Source organism: Belonocnema kinseyi, chromosome 6 (genome assembly GCF_010883055.1).
Source record: "Belonocnema kinseyi isolate 2016_QV_RU_SX_M_011 chromosome 6, B_treatae_v1, whole genome shotgun sequence".
Lineage (NCBI taxonomy): Eukaryota > Metazoa > Arthropoda > Insecta > Hymenoptera > Cynipidae > Belonocnema > Belonocnema kinseyi.
In genome coordinates, this window is record NC_046662.1 from 135,152,594 (window position 1) to 135,173,668 (window position 21,075).

Here is a 21,075-nt window from a genome sequence, read left to right on the forward strand (position 1 = left end):
TTTAGTTAAATCATTTTAATTAATTAGGCGAGAATGATCAGGTGAGTGCGATCCAGTCCTTTTCTGATGTGCATGTCTTCTAATCCTAATCGGATTCTTTTCTTAAAAAGTTTTAATCACGAGATCTCGAATATGTTTTTGTCTAAAACCTGATTGGTTGCGACGACGCTCCGTGAGTATGACTTTTAGGCTTTCACTTTCTTTCTGCACCATCAATCTTGTGACTCAAAATTCCTAAAAAAAAAGTAATTTGATTTCATGATAATACTTTTCCCTAACTTCTTCTTAATATTGCTGATAACTGAGGAAATTTTGATTGTAAATAATTTTTTATACTATTCATTTAAAATTCTACATACATTTCTAAACCATGTAAATATCTTTTAAAATTGTTCGAATTTTTTATAAAAATTTGGTAAAATTGCCATAAAATGGTCCATCTTTCTCTTTTGATAATTTCCCACGGCTTTCGAAAGTTTTGAAATATTCATTAAAAGTAGTTTTTTCAAACTAAAAAATCCATTTAAAATTTTTGCAGAAATCTTAAGACTTTCTTTTATCACTTGAAACATGATAAAATACGCATAAACCATATCTTTCAAAAGTTTAAAAAGTATACAAATTTTTTTAAACTTTCTTAATAAAACTATTTTCGAATTTTTTGGAAACTTCTAACATTTTTAAATCGTCTCAAGATCTTTCAAACTCTTTATATACAATATGAGTTTAATACACTGTCGACTAAGCTGATTGATTTTGTTATTTGTATAACGCTTTTTATTCTAAAAAGAACAATGACCATACAAAGTTTAAGAATAATAAAAGAATTAATTTAAAAAAAAATTTGTATTCTTGATATATTAAATAAAAATCATACTTCTTCGATATGGTGTTATTTTTAAAGAATTGAGCCAATAGAGTACACAACTTTTTTTTAATTAACGATTTATGATTCGAAATTGTGCACATTAAACATTTAAAACTCAAACTGTCATGTGAAGTTTTTGGGGAGGCTTTTCCATTGAAAAATGGTTACATTTATCGTCAATGAATAAAGTCATCGCCATTTCACTATTTTTTCCAAATCTAGCAGTTAGTAATGAAAAAATGAAAAATTTTGGTAATATTGGTCAATTAGAAATTTAATGGAATAAAATTGTCCCAGCTTTTGCATGGATGGCATCCGTAATTATAAACTTCCAAGTGGTAGTACCAAAAATGTCCGACAGATGGCGCTACTTCTGCCTCTGTACAGTTTAACATTAACTGTTATGGAATAAGAATGTAAATAACTAAAACTATGTATTTTTTAACTATAAAATGAATGCTAAATCTATTCCAATATATTAATAGACTTTCAATAATAATTTTTATGAATAAATCTGAGGAAACAGTGATAGCGATAGAGAGAATAGATTAATATACATATAGTTTGCCACACATTGTGAAAGTATTATAAAAATTAAATTATTAACAATTAATAATAATGTAATCACCTGAGAGAATAATTCGCCTGGAAATATAGTTTCAAAATTAATTTATATAAGTAAAAAATAAGTGATGGTTTGTAGTATTAAGTAATATGTTGTACTTGGACAAATAGATGTAATTGCTTTTAAAAGGGGCTTTCAAATTTGTAGGTAGGAAAATTAATTTATTGGAAATAATTTTATTTTTGTTCATAAATAACATGGATAAACTTACTTTATTATTTGCAACAATATTATAATTAAGAAATCACATTGATAAAACAATATAATTTTTTGTTATATTCTGTGCCGTAGCAAATATAGTGAATTATGATCAATTCAGTTTTAAATTAGCGGCATTGTTTTTAAATAGTAAAATCACATTCGAGAATCACATTGATCGAATCAATCACACTTTGAAATTCATATTCGTTGTAATAAATATAATATTTTACATTTAATTTTTACGCAACATATTTTTAGTAAAGAATAACAGTAAAATGCTATACTATTTTTAGTAATACAACTAATGAACCACTTTTTAGTGATCACTCTTCGTAATAAATATTAGATGATGTCTAGTTAACAAAAAGATGGATGAAAAATTAATAATTATTTTTGTTCATATTAAGCCATGTTTTCTTGTCGATTTTTTTGGAAAAATTAAATTCTGGTGCAAATAGTTCAAATTCAATTATTCTGAATCAATGTCTTGACATTTCTTTGAGGTTGGAATAGAATATCATTCCACTTGCTCTTAAGAAAAAATTCAATTTAAATCATTTTTGACTTGTTTTGTGATTTGTTTTTGTGTGATTTTTCGATATCCAACCGAGAAGTGTTGCCACCAGCATTATTCAGGGGGACAAAAGGGTAATTTTTCAGGACGATAAATAACTAAGTTGGTATTAACTTGTGGGTATTGATGTCGATTTTTCGAATATTGAAAAATCACGCTTCATTAGGGGTGAATTTTTAGTAAGTGACCGAGATGTTCTGCTACTACCATAATTAGAGGGATGCTTTTTATTAATTTTCTAGGCTATTAAATGATCATATACGTATTAACTTCGAACTGAGTTGGACATTTGCTACAATTTAGGGAAGTTATTAATTAAAGGTGAGTTTTCGATATGCGTGCGAGATATCTGACCTAGATGTTCTGCCACTATCGTAATCAGGGGGATGCTTCTTATTAATTTTCTAGCCCTTTAAATTATATTGTATGTATTAACTTCGAATTGAATTGGACATTCGCTAGTATTTTGGGAACTTCTTAATTAGGGGTGGGTTTTCGATATCCAAGCGAGAAGTTTTGCCACCAGAATTATTCGAAGGAACAAATAGGGGAATTCTTAGGACGTTAAACACCTATCTTTGTATTACCTTCTGGCTGTTTTTATCGAGTGTCCGAATTTTCAAAAATCAGGTTTCGTTAGGGGTGGATTTTTGGTATCCGACCGAGATGTTCGGCCACTATTATAAATAGGGGGATGCTTTTTATTACTTTTCTAGGCTATTAAATGATCGTATATGTATTAACTTCGAACTGCATTGAACATTTTCTGGAATTTTGGGAACTTATTAATTAGGGGTGGGTTTTCGATATTGGAGCTAGATATTTGGTCGCCAGCGACCAAAAAATTTAGTCTGGTCTTGATTCCGAACGGTTAGACTTATTACTTCCTTAAATATGTATTAACTTTATACACTTTGTAGTCGACTTTTATGTCGCATCTACGGAAATCACTTTAGGGGTTGTTACTCACCCACCAAATATAAAATTTGGCAATATTTTTGCTTGGAATGCGTTTTTAGGTAGCCAAAAACAATTTCAGCAAAAAAAAAAAAATCGTGAAAGAAATTTTTTTTTCGTCGTTCATATGAATATTCTAAACTCTGTGTACATCATTATTAGCTAATTCAAAGCGGCCAAAATTCATGGCTTCGAAAAGCGAGGTCTCTCTATGTCTTTCCTTGTGGGCTTGAGTTTCCTCGGTAGATGTAAATCTTTCGACGACTGAACTGACCGCCTGGGAAGGGAGAATAAATGAAGCTTTCTTAGGATAATAGTAGAGGGAACTTTTCAAATATTCTAAACAAATTAGATACGCCTTCGTACTTTCGACCAGCTTACAGTCAAGAGACACCTGCTGAGAAGGGTCAGGGGGCTGGGATGTCAGTGTACGTGTTTTTCATTCAATGGTAGGTGTTCGCGCATCTGACAGTATAAATTGAAGCCTTCAAGCCAAGTCCAATGCAAGGCCTGGTATTCCAAAGCCTCAATATTTTCAAGGTAGACCTAAGATGATCAATTTAAGCCGGCACGTAAAGCTCGTCTTGTTTTGACTCGAAAATGTTGAAGCCTCGTTGGTCAATAATTTAAACTTCTGAGTACTCGATATTTTTACTCGAAATTTGTGTTTAGTAATCCGCAAATTCCTGTGATAACGAGTTTCATAAAGTATTTGGCCATTCCTTGAATTTTTCAAAAACTTATCGCAGTTTCAGATCACAAATCTAATTTAAAAAAAGTTTCTTCAATCTTGACTGTTTGTACTTTCAGGCATGTTAAAACTCTAATTTCTCGAAGCCGTTTGCGTATTCGAAAGATTGGATCAGCTCGATCTTCTCTCGACTAAAAAAAGCCAGTGCGACCCACCTTCAAGTTTTGAGTTTTTTTTTACACACGTTTACCCTTCATCGAGTTATCAACAGTCGAAAAGCTTCAAAATTTGAAGAAAAAAAAAAGAGTAGGATCCTCCTTTGGATTTTTGTTCCATAGCGATGTTAGAAAACTCGCATAAAGTATATTGCATTATGATCTGATCCATCTAGAAAACGTTTAGTGTATATAATTTAATTTGTTACCGGAGAATAGCACTGTTTTGAAAGGGAATGAAGACAAACGTACTTATAGGGAACGTCGACGACTTGAAAGAAGAGCAGAAAGCCGAGAGAGGGAGAGACTCAGGAGAGAGGAGAGAAAGCGAGAGCCAGCTCGTCGCGATCCATCCAAAAGCAACAAGGATATCGAGCGGGACAAGATACGTGCAAAGAGGGACTCTGAGAGTAAACTCTTAGCAGAGAAAGAAAGAGCGATCAAGCATATCCTGGATTCGGATGAGGTGGTGCCACCAGGAACAGAAGAGGATGCTATCGAGAGTATAGTGGAAAAGCAAACACAACATGAATCTTCTCAGCGCCGAAAGAGTTTAGAACGATACAAGCTGAGCCCCTCAAGGCGCAGAAGAGCAAGTCCCTATCGTAGAAGAAGTCCTGCGAAAAGAAGTCCTTTCCAGATGAGTCCTGACAGAAAAAGAAGCCCCAATTATCGCAGGAGTTCACTCGTCATCAGTCCTGATCGTCGCAGAAGTCCTGATCGACGTAGAAGATCCAGTTGGGACCGCAGGAGTAGCACGGAAAGGAGATGGAGCATTGAAAGACAAAAAAGGCGACTGGAACAACGTGAGCGGTAAGCTATGCATATAATAGAAATATTTATTAGTTCTACTATTAAAGTTTTTATTATTATATAGTTCTCTTGTACTATCATAGCTTAAAGTTTTTTCAGAAGGGCCATTAAACGTCAAGAATATCAGAATCAGCAATCGTTCATTTGATTTTAACAAAATTTGGTAAAATTATACTAATATAGAAGAGATATCTTAGGCCCAAACGATTTTCTTAAATTTTCAAAATTTTGGAAGTTACGTTATATTAAATTTTGGGTTGGATTTGTTTAATTATCGACATTTATGGAAAAGATAATTTAATTTTGTTGAAATTTCGAGGTAGAAGAGATAAAATTATACATTTTTAAACTTTTAGCATTTTAAATTAAACATTTGGAAATTTTGTCTGAAAAAAAGTCTCAACAAATTTTTGATTAATTTTTTTGGTGAAATACTCAGCTTTTAATTTTGGTTAAATTCGATTGTGAAGATTCCTTATAAAATCAACTTACATTTTTTTTATTTAATGGAGACTTCTGGTTCCCGAAATATCGTCATTTTATTGAACTGAAAAAAATGTTTAAATTGTAATGATAATGTTTATAAACAAGTTCTATTAACAAAAACTGGACATTATAGTTTGCTCATTTGTAAGGGATGTTTTAACATTAATATTACCTAATTTTTTTGGCAAAGTGATATTTGATCACAAAAATATGTCTCCCAAAATGATTTTTTAATTTTAGAAACAAATGATGCAAACAAATTCCCATTACGAACCTTTGAAATCAACCAAAAATAATTGAATCTGTTAATTGTCCTTAATTTGAAATAGGTTGCGAGTGAGCTTCATCACAATTTAGTAAGAAAAGTTGGTAATTTAGTACTAATTGTTAATTTTATAAACAAATTGTGCAAACACTTGTCAGCCAGTATTAGCAGTGATATGATGTTACGCTTGTAAAAGTCTGGCGTGATGATTCAAACCATTTGTTTGTAAAATTAACAAATAATATAGGGTGACATATTTTTGTGATAAAGCATCACTTTTTCGATAAGTCAAATTTTTTTCATTTCATGCACCCTTAAGTATTAAACCCAAGTCATGCCGGACATGGAAAAATTGTCCAAGAGGATAAAACAAAGTTTGCAGCTTCTATCGTTTGTAAGTAGCGGCACTCATAGCACAGAACAGCGAATGGTCACAATAAAATGACAATATCTCTAGAAGCAGAAATGTCTTCATTAAGTTTTTAAATAAAAGGTGATTTTTAAAAGAATCTTCATATCCTTTATTTTATTTACAATTTTAGAGTTTAAAAATGGATAATTTCATCTCTAATATCTTCAAATTTCAACAAAATTCAATTATCGATTCCAGAAATTACGATAATTCAAAACGTTATATGTCTGTATAAACAAACAAAAAATACACCGAAACTTTCTTTGACAAAAATGTATGGCCATTTTGTTTTTTTTTTAATCTGGACCAATCTGGTTTCGTACTTTCTGCACTTGTTGCAGACTATATAAAAAAAAACCTCTGATTATTTCAAGCATGTGTATGCATTCTAGAAGAAGTTAAAGTGTAATTGAATTTTATATTCCGTGTTATTCAAATAAAAGCACAGTAAATGAAAAACAGTCCATTCAGTTTCTTGCTTAGTATAATTGAAATTTGACACTCTACTGTCACTGTTGTTTTATGTGCAATGCAATCCACTCTCTCCACGTATCGACTTGATCCGACTAAAGGGGAGTATTATAATGCATATTTTAAAATACAGTTGGAACAATATTGATGGATGAAATAAAAATTGGGAAAAATATTTCGTTCATTTGAACGTTCGGAACTTCAGCTACACTGAACATGTTACTAATACCTGAGGTGAGGTGGCCAAATAAATTTATATTACACTTATCTAAAAAATTAAAATATCGAAAAAATTCTGTGGACATGAATTTTTTGTCACAACTATCACGTTGAGACTGCGAGACTAGGATCGTTGGTTCGAATACACTACCGATGTTCCTCAACGATAGCATCAGGATTTTTGAAGCTTTTGGGGTAGCTTCATCATCTGCACCCACAAAGGATCACATTTCTTATTCCAGTGTCAGGAATTAATGAAGAAAATATCAGGTTAATGCCAGGAATTTGTCCAATCTAAGCAGCTTTACTTGCAGTGTGTTATGCGACAGCAATGTCTTATATTTTCAATAATTCTTCTTTTACTGCACACTTAACGAAACCGCGTTCAGGCTTAACAGCGACTACCATACTTGCCTCAGATTTGGTCTACCTAACGTCCTCAACTGGTCAAAACTATCCAATTTGAGCGTTAATGGATCCCTCATCAGAAATCTCTATCACCTCTGACGCATTGGCGAAGAAGCTTTTACCTTTCGTTATGAATCTATGTGCCCTACTGTGGGAGCATGCATATGAAGCACTTCTTAGGAGGGAAATCAGTCATTGTGACTTGAGATATCAACCCTCACCAAGGAGGCTTATTTCTGGCTGATTTTTTGTCAACTGGGGTTGACCCACCTGTATTCCTGCTAGTAGCAGATTTATATTTGTTGATTATCCCCCATTGAGCACTAGACTACAAGTTGGCTCCAATAGCAACCTCTTATTATAATTTCCTTGCTGCAATCTTCTCTGTAGGCTGTCTTCGGGCTAAGAACATGTCAAGCGGCAATTTTATAAGAGCACGAGTATCAGTTTCGTTATCTCCATTCGACGAGACGGGTGGAATGTTCGGGGTCCAAATATTTACTTTAACGACTGCGAATACAATTTTATGAAGTGGTGTACTTTTTTTGTCATTACTGGTCAAGGGCTGTCAGGTGATTCTGCTCTTACCTATACTGTCTTAGATTACAGTGTCACAAACAGATACATTCACAGACCAACTTTGCGTTTTGTGCACGCACAGGCGACTTCACTGGGAAAGATCAAGAAATGACCAAGAATTTTATTGACCAGGAAAACCCGTGAATTTACTTCTGTTTGTTGTAAAATTGAAGTTGTCATTGTTTTAATCATTTTGATCAATTTAGACAAGTGATTCCTACTTTATCTACAGTTGCAGGACGCATGAGTCTGTTTATTGGGTTACGGATTTATTTACTATTTCACAGTTGGAGGATCTTAGATTTGTCAGATTATTTCCGCCTACTCTAATTGAGTGATCATTTATTATTGTTTCAGAGTAATTATTTTTGTTGACATTAGTTGATAGTTGTTCTCGTGCATCGAAAGAGTTTTTATTGCAATAAGAAATTAGAAATACATTTTGAGATACTTAATATATGAATATACTTATTTGTTCACGTGCATGTATCATTTAATTCCGAGAAATGACTGCTTGATTTTTATTAATTAAATAGAGGGCTTATCATATGATTTAAAGAATGTAACGTTCCTTCAGTTTAATTTTGTACATCTTTAAATATATTTATACTTTATGAGAGAAAGAATTTGTATAATATAAGAAAAACCTTTTTCAAATTTGTTGATCTGTGAGATTTTTCTCGCTGAATTAAGATTGATAATTGAATTTATGATAGCCCAAACATATAGAAACATGATTAATTCTCTGAATTTTTTCAAAAAATGGATATATTACGTTTTATTCGTTTACTCCTCATTTATCTGACTTGGAACTGGGAATTTTATAAAATAATTATCGTGTGTTATATTAGAACACAGGGTTTCGACAAAGAAATGTAATTTCACTTGGAATAGGCAATTTTTTACATGGAACGGGATTTTTTTAAAAGAATGGATGTAGAACAGAAGAAATTTAAAAGAATCCCTCTTCCAAGTCAGAATTCTTCATAATTTGAAAACACCCTCTTCTAAATTTTGGATAAAGAAAGTAATGCAAGCAGTTTTTAGAATAGAAGTAGTAGTACTTGGTTAAAAGTTACTCATTTGTTAAAAATTAATTTTTTGGGTTGAAGATTCCTAATTTTGTTTTAAAATTCATTTCTGGTTATAAAATGTAACTACTTTGTTGGAAAGCAATTTATCTTTTTTTTAAAATGAAAATTCAACTATGTGGTTGAAAATTGATATTTTGCATTTAAAAACTTAACTATTTGTTTGAAAATCTATGTAAATTGTCGAAAATTCGTCTGTTTTGTAGATAATTAATCTTTATGGTTGAAAATTCATTATTTTTGGCATAAAATTCATCTATTCCAGATGAAGATTCATTGTTTTAGTTAAAAACTCATATTTGGTTTAAAATTAATTTTTTTAACTAAAAATTAAACTTACTCCAATTGAAAGTTCCATAATTGTACTTGAAAATTCATCCGTTTGGTTGAACATTAAATTGTTGAACTTAAAATTTAATTATTTAAGTTTTAGTTCACGTTTTATCTTCTTTAGTACAAATTAACTTTTTGTATGAAAATTCAACTATTCCCTTAACGATTTATTGTTAGATATTCAACTAAATCGTTAAAAATTCATGTATTTTGTTAAAAAATTGTATTTTTTGGTAGAAAATTAATCTTTATTTTAAAATTAATTTTGTTTAAAAATTCTACTTTTTGGTAAAAAAATTCAAGTGTTCCATTTAATATTTATCATTTTAGTTGTAAATTAATCTTTTGGTTTCAAAATGCAAATATTCTGATTTCACGAAAAATTTGAGAATTTTACTTTTAGTTGACTGGGAAAATTGAAAAACTTGACCTGAAAAAACCGAGACATTTTTTTTAGTGTCTACTCAATTTCATATTCATAATATCATGAATTAATAAAAATACAAAGTACTAACGCCATTTTGTATCATCACTTTCTTCCAGTCCACTAAGCTAAGTTATTTTAGAGCTATTTGAAACACAAAGGGTTTAATAGGATTTTCATAAATTCCAAAATTTTATGGTATTTCAATGATTTCAATGGAATATAAAAAATTTTCATGGGAATTTCAAATATTTCTTCTAACTTTTTGGCATTTCGTGGCAGGTGTATGCTACATTTCAGTTATGTGTGTCCCCTTGGTACCATACCTTTGTTGGTTATTTCATTAAGATAATACACTAAATCCAGGCACGTACACAGAATTTAATTTGAATAGTTTCGTTATTTCTAACGTTCTAGAAATATACCTGTTTGGATGCCAGACTTAGTCCCGAACACAGTTTCCAAAGAAGATCGGATGGGTGACGAGATTCTTGTGAGGTCGTAGAGTTAGGTGTCCGCATTCAGCTTATTGCCTTTGTATGCAATGTGTACGTGTATGTTCATTACTGGAAATCGACTAGCGACCCCTCAACAATAGTCCCCTAGACATCGAGCCTCTTCGCAAGGAGTTGGCTTACCTTTTACGATTCTCTCAAAGGCGACTAGTAATCATCGAAGAATTTGCTATCCGACGTGAAGCCTCTTCCCTGAGAGGTCACTGACGTTTTCTTTGAGAATATTTAGTTAAACCTCAAAAGTAAGTAGTAAACTTTTTCTCATTCGAGGCAAACCATTCGACGAGCCATTTTTCGACTTCCTCAAAATTGGCGAAGCGCTGCTCTGCGAGTGAGTGTCCCATCGATGCAAAAAGGTGATAGTCGGACAGATCGAGGTCCGGAGAGTACGGCGGATATTGCACTTTCAAATACGTGGATATTCGTGTGGATGGGGAAATTAACATTCTGAACTAATACTTAGAGAGAGTGGACTGCATACATTTTTGATGAGCTAACGTGCGCAGTTATTATGGTCGATATAGTCGTCCCATCTGATATGTAGGATCTGCCTATTTACGTAGAATGGTAGTGAAGAAACAAGAGGCTATCGGAATAATGACAATCATAGCATTTAAATGATTTATTTCAACTTTTATCCACTGCATTTCATAGGAAAGGAGTGTCCTCAATATGGAGATGTCCTTCTACAACTCCTGAACTTTAATTGATTTATTCGACACGAATGGTCCTGAACGTAGTATAACATTTTTTAGCAGTTATTTTTCCGTAAAAGTTTTTTTTTATCATGTATAAGATCGACTAAATATGAAAAGTATTATAAAAAGTAATAAGTGTAATAGACCTACTACTTTCGGCATCATTCGAAAGGATACTTGAGTGACGAAATATTTACTTAGCGAGCTGAAATTGTCGAGTCGAAGGAGCCGATCTCGCGATCGTCATCGGAGTCCTAGCACCGAGCGCCGTAAAAGGTACAGTCGATCACCCAGACGTCGAAGCCATAGCCGCAGTAGATCACCCGACCGACGCAGAAAACGCTCTCCATTTATTAATGAAATTGCGAGGCAATTAAGAAATGAAATGGAAGTTGCATCTACTCTAAACAGATATACGGGACCTACTCCGGTAAATTTTCAGCCTGAACCTCAGCCTAGAACACCACTGTTGCCAAATCCGAATTTTACACCACAGGGGCCAGTAATAGCTAGAACGCCAGTGATGTCAGCTCCTGTAGGAACAACTGGAATGTCAGTACTAAATACACCACCTGGAATTCAGGGTCCAGGTGGACCACTGCGGATGTCAGGACCGCCATTCATTAACTTTGATCCACGGCCGCCAAGACCAATGATGAACTTTGACCAGATGCCAGCACATTTGCGTCTCCCAGATTTTGCACCAGCACCGTCGTTGTATGGACAATCGAATCCTGCACTAGTTTCTGGACCAGTACCGGTTCCTGTGCCTGTACCGGGACCAGCTTCTGGATCATCTATTTTAGGTCAACTGGGCCTTCCTCTGCCTGCCCCTTCTCCGCAACCTGTCCCTGCTCCAGGACCTGTTGACAAGCCTTCTATGTATAATCAGTCACGTCTGCCAGTGCCTCAGATATCTTCAAAACACAAATCGATGGAAGTGAACAGAAATATGAACCATCCTTCACAACAATCGAGTTACCATGATCACAGACCATCCTCGCCTTACAACATACACGAGATAACCTGCGACGAACGCCTAAAAACACCAGAACCACCGGTTATCTCTGATTCTAAAGTAATAGTTTTTGACAATAAATATAAGTTATTAGTGTATGTTGGAAAATCTAAATCACACCACTTTTTGAACTTTACAGCGCTTTGAAAAAACCAGCTTGTCCAGTCTTTTGGAAGCATCAGTCTCTGCTAAAGGTTCGAGAAGTATAATAATATTTCAATTTTTTATAATTATAATATGCATGTTTTTGCTATTTCTTCTGTGTGAAAACGACAATGCCAATTTTCTTTTTCTTCAGATTGTAAGAATTCTCCAGTCTTATATCCAGGTGAGTTTATATCCTTATTGGTTGTGGAGTTATGAGTTAAAAATGGATGGAAATAATTCCTTATAAACAAAAAAAAATTATTTTGACAGCCGACATTTTTTATTTTTCATAATTTTATGTCATACATGTCACTAATTAATTGTCAGTGCGGGCAGCGGTAACATGTAATGGACTAAGCTAAAAACATGGCCTAAAATTTAGAAAATTTTGAAAATATTTAAGTATACATAGAAAATCATCTTTTAGTAACACACACCAAAGTAGAAAGGTGGCTATAAAAAATAATCCACAAAAACAATAAATTCTTGTGAAACTTTTCCAGAAACTCAGAAATAATTATCGTAAATGTAGCCTTTCTTCGAACGTGATTGAGATGTGAAACTATTTTTAAAGTTGAATTAAAACAAAATCAGAAAAATTTCGAATGGTAAACTTCAATGCCAAATACATAAAAGAAAGCTAAATATTGAAAAACAATCATAATTTAAAAAAAAAAAAAAGTAGAAAGTAATAAAAAAATTAAACCTAAGCACAATATTTTGTTTACAATCCAGATATTCGGAGGGAGAATTACCTGTTAACAAACGGCGATATAAAATTCAACGAGACGTGTAACGTCAATTCGTTATGTTTGTATACAAAGTGAAACTGTAATCAAATTGTTTGAATGGCCAAAGTAATTTTGTCTACTTCTCCTCATTCAGAAATTGTATTACCCCGGTTTTTTTGCCCCGGTTTTATAAATATGTCAATTTTTTTGGCGCAACGTTACCTAATTTCATTGGAAAATATAAAAATTATGAATTAAAAGATCAGGAAATAAATTTACAAACAAAAAAGTTCATTGCTAAGGAAATTACCATCAACAAATATCTTAACATTTGAATTCATGAGAATTAATTTAAGTTAATAGAAAATATTCTTCCCTTTTCAACGACAAAAACTATTTTCTATTGTGCACGTATCGTACGTAAAATATTAATATCCTTATTATGTTGTAAAATATTTTTAAACTTTAAGATTGATCATCTTTATAAATAATTTTCATAAATGTTGATTGTGCATGTATGAAAGTAGTTTATCAGAGTTAAAAAACTAAAAAGATTGATAATAAATATCATTGAGTATCGCTAAAAATAACTCAAGTAAACAAATACAAAATTCTCATCCATTTCTTGAGGAACAAAATTAAACATGAAGATTAACTTACAAAGAAAAAGATCTTTTACTACAAAAAAATCCATTTTTGACCAAATATGTGGATTCTCAACGAAATAGCTGCATTTAAATTTTCAATTAACAAAGACAAATTTTTAACCCAATTGTTGAATTTTGAATAAGAAAAGAATAATTTTCAACTAAAAATGGACTTTCAAATTTTCAGTTACCATTTTAATTATCAACTGACGAAGTTTTGAGCGGAAGGAAATCATTTCATTAATTTTTTTTACATGTTTCCATAATCAGCTGACGGGATTTCCACTTGCATAGAGCCAGCTGACGGTTTGTTTTCGTTTATATACTATAATAACTATCATCTCCAAAAGTTTCAAGCGGAAGGAAATTATTGAAAACTTCTTTTTTCACACGTTGGGGCGGCTGCCATTGCCTCCCCCACCGAAAGTGCCGCAGCTGACGCTAACTATGCCTACAACACACCTATCTAAAGCATTCCCCAAAGTATCAAGCAGAAGGACATTGGTCGCGAAAAACTGTTTCTGGCTCTTGGGCTATTAGGATCCTTGTACCTGCAAAGGATAGCTTATATCGTCCAGAAATTCAATTATCATACAGTCATGAGGGATGAGAGAATAAACTTTTCTTGTGTAGATTGGAAAGAAAGTTGGACTGACAAGGAACCATCATTTCCGGATGCGCACTTAGGGCTTAGTCAATTATGGCGTTGTGTTGGGGACCCCTTAGATAGTAACCCCTTAGTAACCCCTTAGATAGTAACCTTAGATAGTTTTTTGTAAATTGCAATATTCGGTTTTGGGGTAAAAAATCGCTCAAACCTCATATTGTCTCTATAAAAACTCAATTATCTGGTATTGTTTCTTTTATTAACATTATCCAATATTATGATTAGAACCCAAGACCAATCAGCTCATATTCTAAAATCAAAGCGTCGCACAACAGTAAAAAAAAATGGATGAGAATAGCCAAAAATAAAGAAAAATTGCTAAAATTCGAGTTTTTCGGTTTTTTTCTCAATTAAACCATATTATTGTTCGTATACTTATATACTTATGTCTTCGTACACTCTATACGATCTATTCTGCTATCAAAAACAAAAATGGAAGCCGCGAAGAATAGAAAAAGTCGAAAATAATAGTTGAAAATCGATTTAAAATCGTATTTATTCATACACGTAATGGCAAATTTAAGTTTTTTTCTCATTATTTAATTAAAATTTATTTGGCAAGGATGTTTCATTGCATCTTTGAAAAAGAAATGAATTGCACAATGGCGCATCTTAAAAAACAAAAATTTGGGTAGTCATCTGCTTCGCATATAACATATCCCTTAAAACTAGACGTGTGCACAAAAATTCGATCCGAATTTGAACCGACATTGTACGCGCTTCGATGGTCGAAAAGCCGAATTCGATCCGAGCCACTTTTGGTTCGAATTTTTCGATTCGATCTGCCTGTCGCTCGAATTTCCAAAACCGAACATCGACGCGTGCTGTCGTCGGTTTGAATTTTTCAAATCGATTGGCCTGTCGCTCGAACGTTGAAAACCGTACTTCGATGCGTGCTGCCGTCGGTTCGAATTTTCGATTCGAGCTTACGATTAGACCCTCGGTCTAAACCGATGCATATAGAATGCAGATTGAAGATCTAAATCATTAATTTTTAATTCATAGTTAAAAATTTCTTATGCGATAAAAGTAACTAGTAATAATAATTTCTTATATGCTATTCATGTTAAAATTTGTAGAATTTTTTTTACAAGTTTTTTTCTATAAGTTGTATATCATTAAATTAAATTTGTATCAATTGCCTCCTGTAATATTTTTGTTCAATATTATAAAAAGAAAAGTATAACCGATTTTAAATGATTTTAATTAAAAGTTATTTGCGGATGTCATTTTCTTTTCAATTGCAGCTGTTCGGCATCTTAAAAACATTTTAAGAACAAATTTAAAATAACTTATCATCATAAATGATAATAGTGGTATAAGTTTCCTTCCTAATATAATTTAAATATTAAAAATTGATAAAATATTATTGTTTTCAAATTAATTGCTTACATAGTCGAACCTGTTAGTATTGGGCCTTACCATTCATATCCTTAGTTTAAGTTTGTGTTAAAACTGTTAAAGCTGCAGATTTCATTATTTAAAGTATTCAAAACACATTTGAAAGTGAAAGTCTTCTAATTTCAATAAGTTTTATTTTAAGGGTTTCAAAATAAACATCATCTTAAAATAAAACATTCAAAATGTTAAAGTCTTAAAGTTACAAACTTTAATTGTAGAAATTTAATGGCAAGGGCTGAAAAAGACTCCGAAATTAAAATTTTTCAATTTTTCTTTTTGCTAACGTTTGTACGTTGTTTTTGCTGTTTGTACAGTTAAAATTTTTTTTATCCTCTAGGTTGCCCGGCTAGTGAGAAAGTTAAAATTTCGTGTCATCAACAGTTAGTTAATATTTTTCTTTGTACACTTTCGGTTGCCCGGATGGTGGGAAAATCAAAATTTCGTGTCAACACAATTTTCGAAAATTTTAATGTTTTTTTTTTAATCTTTGCATATAGTTTTTTGCGGATATTATTAATTATTATTATTCGCTCTTAGTGAAAAATTTGAAAGCTTTAATTAAAATGGCGGATAAAAAAATGGTACCGCCAAATGTTCAGCCCTAGAACTTTTAAAGAAACAGAACGGAAGAACTACTAGAATGTGCATTTATGCAGTCTGTGAATATTATATTACGACTGAGAAGACATGTGATGGAAAAGAAGTAAAAAAAGATTTCCACTCGTAGGGAAAGCAGCGTCTCGATACTTGGCTGTACAAACCTCACCAGTGCAAAGCGAAAGATAATTTTCAATTACTGGTAATATTGTTACTCCAAAGAGAAAACGTTTGCTTCCTAAGCATGTGACGCAGCTATTTCTGCTTACAACCGGCTTGCGCAGAAGGAAGATATAAATCCTTCCCAGTGGGCACCTGAATATCCTAAATACGTCCTTAGGACGTCTTTAAATGTCCTGGGACATTCTTGGACATTGGCGTCTAAGTTCCAGGGTCGTTATAAAGACAACTTTAGGACGTTCTAAAGACGTACTATGTCTGGCCTAAAGTTGTCCCAAAGATGTCCGCAGGGCTGGTCCTAAAGACGCCCCAAAAAGACCTATAAGAGACATGATTATTTTTTCAACCTAAAAAGTGAAAGACCTCCCTGCCCTACCGAAAAGGATCTTTGAGTATATACTAAAAATGCTTTAGGTCAAAACAAGCTCAGAGAAATTCTCCGCAGACCCTCAGGTAGATATTTTCAAAGGTCCAGGAAGCTCGTTTAAATGGTCTGAAGACTTTAAAATATTCTTTCCGAAATTGAAATAAGAATACGTTCATAAATAACAAGCAGAGAGGCTATCCCAATGAAGTAGCCGACACTCAAGGGTCCTTTGTTAAGCTTTAGGATTAAAATTTAGAAGTAGATTTTCTTTAATTTCATAGTTAACAGCCTAAAACATAATAATTCGGAATCTACGGGTTCCGATGACTTCAGATATCAAACTTTTTTTTTTAATGCTTAAAATTGGAATTAATAGAACGTTTCTCGTAAATGGAATGAGATACGTCAAAAAAGACAACATTTTTCAATTCAACTAGAACATTGTTTATAAGTATATAAGTTATAATTATAAATAAGTATAATGAGAAAATTCGTCAATTAAAAAAAAGTGTTAATAATTTGAAGAGACATTTAAAAAGGGAGAGCGGATTAGCCACGACCAACTACTGTAAATAACTCTGCCCGCCCGGTAGGTGACGAATACAAAAGGAACATTATATTACCGTCGCACCACTCTTAAAACGACCACTAAAAGGATCTTGAAAAGGACCCAAATCTCTCAAACTATCTCTGAGACTATTTTGTTTCAAATCGACTTTGTTTATAGACTCAAATGGGCCAAACGATTTCGCTAAATAAAACTCAGAGATTTCTTTCGGTAGGGTGTAGGCACCAGAACATCAAAAGGACGTCCTCAAAACGTTATATATATCCTAAGACATTGTGAGTATAATGTAAGTTATTAAGAGTATGAAATTCAATGTCGAGAGATAATATTATTGTAGGGCTTTAAAAACGCAACATTTTTTTCTACCGACTATTTTCATATCGTGCGTTGCTTGTCTTAAAATGTTCATTATCGTTTGTTTTTTAGGACTTTGAAAATGCTATCACTCCGACAATTTTGATTTTATTGAAAAAAGTCATATGAATAAATTGTTCGTGTTTCAAAGTACTATGGACTACCGTAAATAGAATTTCCAAATCTGGAAAAAACATGGTTTCGAAAATCTTGAAAATGTGCTCAGTCATTGAATTTTTGTACAAAATGGCTGGTTAACGAACTCGTTCTTTCTTTTCGGGCCCTGAAAAAGTGTGCCGAAGCACACAATACTACAGATTACAAACAGACAAACAGGCAGACACCTTCATAAAAATAGTTTCTTCTGACTCAAAGAGTCTCAAAACGTGCAGATTTGATAAAAACCGACCATGTCATATTTTACACAAAACCGATACAATAATCTTGTCACCGCCATTTAAAGTTCGTTTAGGCACACCGTGATCCTTATTAACATTCTGAATAGGTCCGTAGGTTGTCCTCAGGACATCTTTGATAACATCCTGAGGACGTCCTTGAGAACATCCTAAGGACGTCCGTAAGACAACCTACGGACATCCTCAGGATGTTAACAAGGATGTTCTGAGGACAACCTACGGACGTCCTCAGGATTTTATCAAGGATGCCCTGAGAACAACTTACGGACGTCCACAGGATCTTATCAAGGATGTCCTGAGGACAACCAGCGGACGTCCTCAGAATGAGGCAGAAAAAATTATTTTTATGAAGGTGTCTGTACAGAATATGTGAATATATATTCATATATATTCATATATGAATATATCATATATCAGGATATATGAACTTGGTCTTCATTTTGAGATAGTAAAAGAATTTACCAAAGGAAATCCAATCAGTCAATTCTTTCGAAAGTTATCGTGCTAACAAAAAAAACCATACACTGACGGACAGACACATTCGTAAAAACCTGTTTTTTTGATTCAGGGGGTATCAAAACGTGGACATTTGACAAAAACAGTAATGGCGAGAACACTAATGGCGACTGTGCGGTCTGGAAGCAACGAGCAACACTGACGAAAAGTCGTGCAACTAGGATGAGATGCGCAAACTGAAATTCGTCGGCGTGCGCGCGCACCCTACTGATCGTAATCTCAAAGTGTTCTCAGTGGAAAAAGCCTGGCCGGCTTGAGACTATTTTAATGTTCGATTAGAATGATTTAGTCTCTGAGATATTTTGAGAGATTTGTGTATTTTTCAAGGTAGATTCCGAATTATTATGTTCTAGAGTGTTAACTATGAAATTTAAAAACATCTATTTCTAAACTTTAATCCGAAGGCTTAACAAAGGACCCTTGAGTGTCGGCTACTCTATTGAAATAGCCTCTCTGCTTGTTATTTATGATTGAATTTTTATTTCAATATTAGCCTCTCTGCTTGTTATTTATGATCGTATTTTTATTTCAATTTCAGAAAGGACATTTTAAGGCCTTTAAAACATTATACGAGCTACCTGGACCTTTAAATATATCTGAGTGCCTGCGGAGAATTTCTCAGAGCTTCTCAGAGCCTTGAGAATCTTTAGCATATACTCTGAGATTTCTATTGGTAGGGCAATCCTCAAAAATACTTCATTAAAGAAATTTGATTCTTTTAATTTAGCAGAATTTTCTAATTTAAAGCGTAATGTATCCAGTGTATTATATTTTTTCAGGTAATCCTAGTAAGGAAATCATCATTGTCCTAAAAAATAGATAAAAGATTAATGCTAAAAATTAATACTAAAAGATTAATGCGGTGCGGTCATGATGCGGGCATAAGTAATATAAGTATAGGTGCCTATGCCGGTCGCAATTGAGAGTTACTCCGAGTTGGAAGCCTGGAGTCAAACATTCGTTGTTTCTCCAAGTTCCAACACTGGCGCCCCACGCCCTCAGTGAGAGACAGTGGGACCACTAGTCCGATAGTGCTGCCATGGCGCATGCGGCTGGTAAGCTAGGAGGCCAATTTCTCTCTCCGTGTATGCGCATTAGACTTAAACTTCGAACGGAAATCACATAGGATGTCTTCATGGTGTCTTTATGATGACTTTATGATATCTCCGTGTAATTTACAAATTTATGATAAAACAGTTTTCACCTTTTAGAATAGTTTCGGGCTTACTCTAGAGGATTTTTTTGGTTTCGTTCACATTTTCACAATAAAACTTAGAGAAATCTCATAGCCGAAATATTTCTAAGTTGAAATTTAAAAAATAAATTAAAAAAATTAAGTCTCAATCAGTTTTTTGTAACATTTCAGAGCATTTAAGCATTCAAGTCTTGTGAGAGAAAAATATAGAAATACTTGAAATTTGGGTTGATTTCGAATAATGATAATCTTATACACGATGCTTCGAAGATGTCCTAGGGACATCCTTACGACATTGTCCCCTGGATATCCTTTCCAAGACATCCTTAAGACGACGAAATTCCAGACATAGGACCTTTTAAAGACATCCTTAAGCCGTACTGATAACATCTTCAAAATATACTTTATGGGACTAGATTAAAACGTTTTTATTACGACCTCATGACGCCTTTTTGGAAAAGCGTAAAGACGTCCAAAAAAACACGTCTGTAGGATGACTTTAAGCCAAGTATGCTCACTGAGTTGCTTGCGATATTTTTTATCATTTAAATGTAAAGGTTTTCAGTATAACTCAGACGACTTTTTATAAAATTTTATTTCCACTTGAAGTTTTTTCGATGTTTAGGAAGTACTTGAGTCTTCAGTTTTAATTGAAATCTTAAATTCTCATCATGTTAGATTAATATAACAACATATTTTATTAGAATGTAGCATAATTGAAACTTAAAGTTATATGCAGTGTTGAGGAAGTTCTTCAAAAAAATGAATTAATTACAGGTACATTTACTTACTGAAAATATATAATTATTACACTCACACTGATTAAAGTCCTAGAAGTTTCTGAATAGGTCCTTTTTTATATACAAATTGCAGAAGCATATGTCACATAATAAAAAATTATAAATATTTCGAGAAAATAAATCAACGTTGTCATCATTACTGATCACAATATTGAAAAATGGACAATTGCAAGTTTGAGCGCGCCTGCAGCACGTACCTGTTGGATCTCGCACTTCGCGCTCGGTACTTAATGGGGAATGCCTGTATTAAGCCGTTACTTACATTTAGCCAGTACTGAGACAGTTGTCTTGCCAACGTCCAGCCAAATCTTGACGGACCAGTGCTGGCACAGTACTTTGTTGAGTTGTTCATGTCATCGTCTAGCCAAGACTTCAGGAACGAGTACTGTCGCAGTAATGGGGGAATTGCAGTTCAATTACTGTGCCAATACTGACAAAAAACAAATATATATGTGTATATATATATATAATATATATAAATATATATATAAACCGAAGGGCCTATGACAAAGCCACTGAACGCATCCTCGGGTTGCGGATAGAGGGTCCCTGTACCAAGGGTTTCTGCTGAATATGGTTAAAAAAATAAATAGGCAGTCGCGGACAATTGTCCAGGGGTGGTCCCG

The 21,075-nt window shown here is 33.3% G+C and overlaps 1 protein-coding gene across 5 annotated transcripts in view; it reads left to right on the forward strand.

Moving 5' to 3' along the window:
* The window catches only part of LOC117174102 (serine/arginine repetitive matrix protein 1-like), an 81,001-nt gene that overhangs the window by 32,118 nt on the left and 27,808 nt on the right, over window positions 1–21,075 (forward strand). For 4 of the 5 annotated variants that reach the window (XM_033362847.1, XM_033362850.1, XM_033362849.1 and 1 more), the window contains exons 3-6: window positions 4,390–4,944; window positions 11,047–11,923; window positions 12,003–12,057; window positions 12,162–12,191. In XM_033362847.1, coding sequence (XP_033218738.1) covers window positions 4,390–4,944; window positions 11,047–11,923; window positions 12,003–12,057; window positions 12,162–12,191 — 1,517 coding nt within the window. The remainder of the gene's footprint in view (window positions 1–4,389; window positions 4,945–11,046; window positions 11,924–12,002; window positions 12,058–12,161; window positions 12,192–21,075) is intronic. The other variant, XM_033362851.1, reaches the window with a different exon arrangement.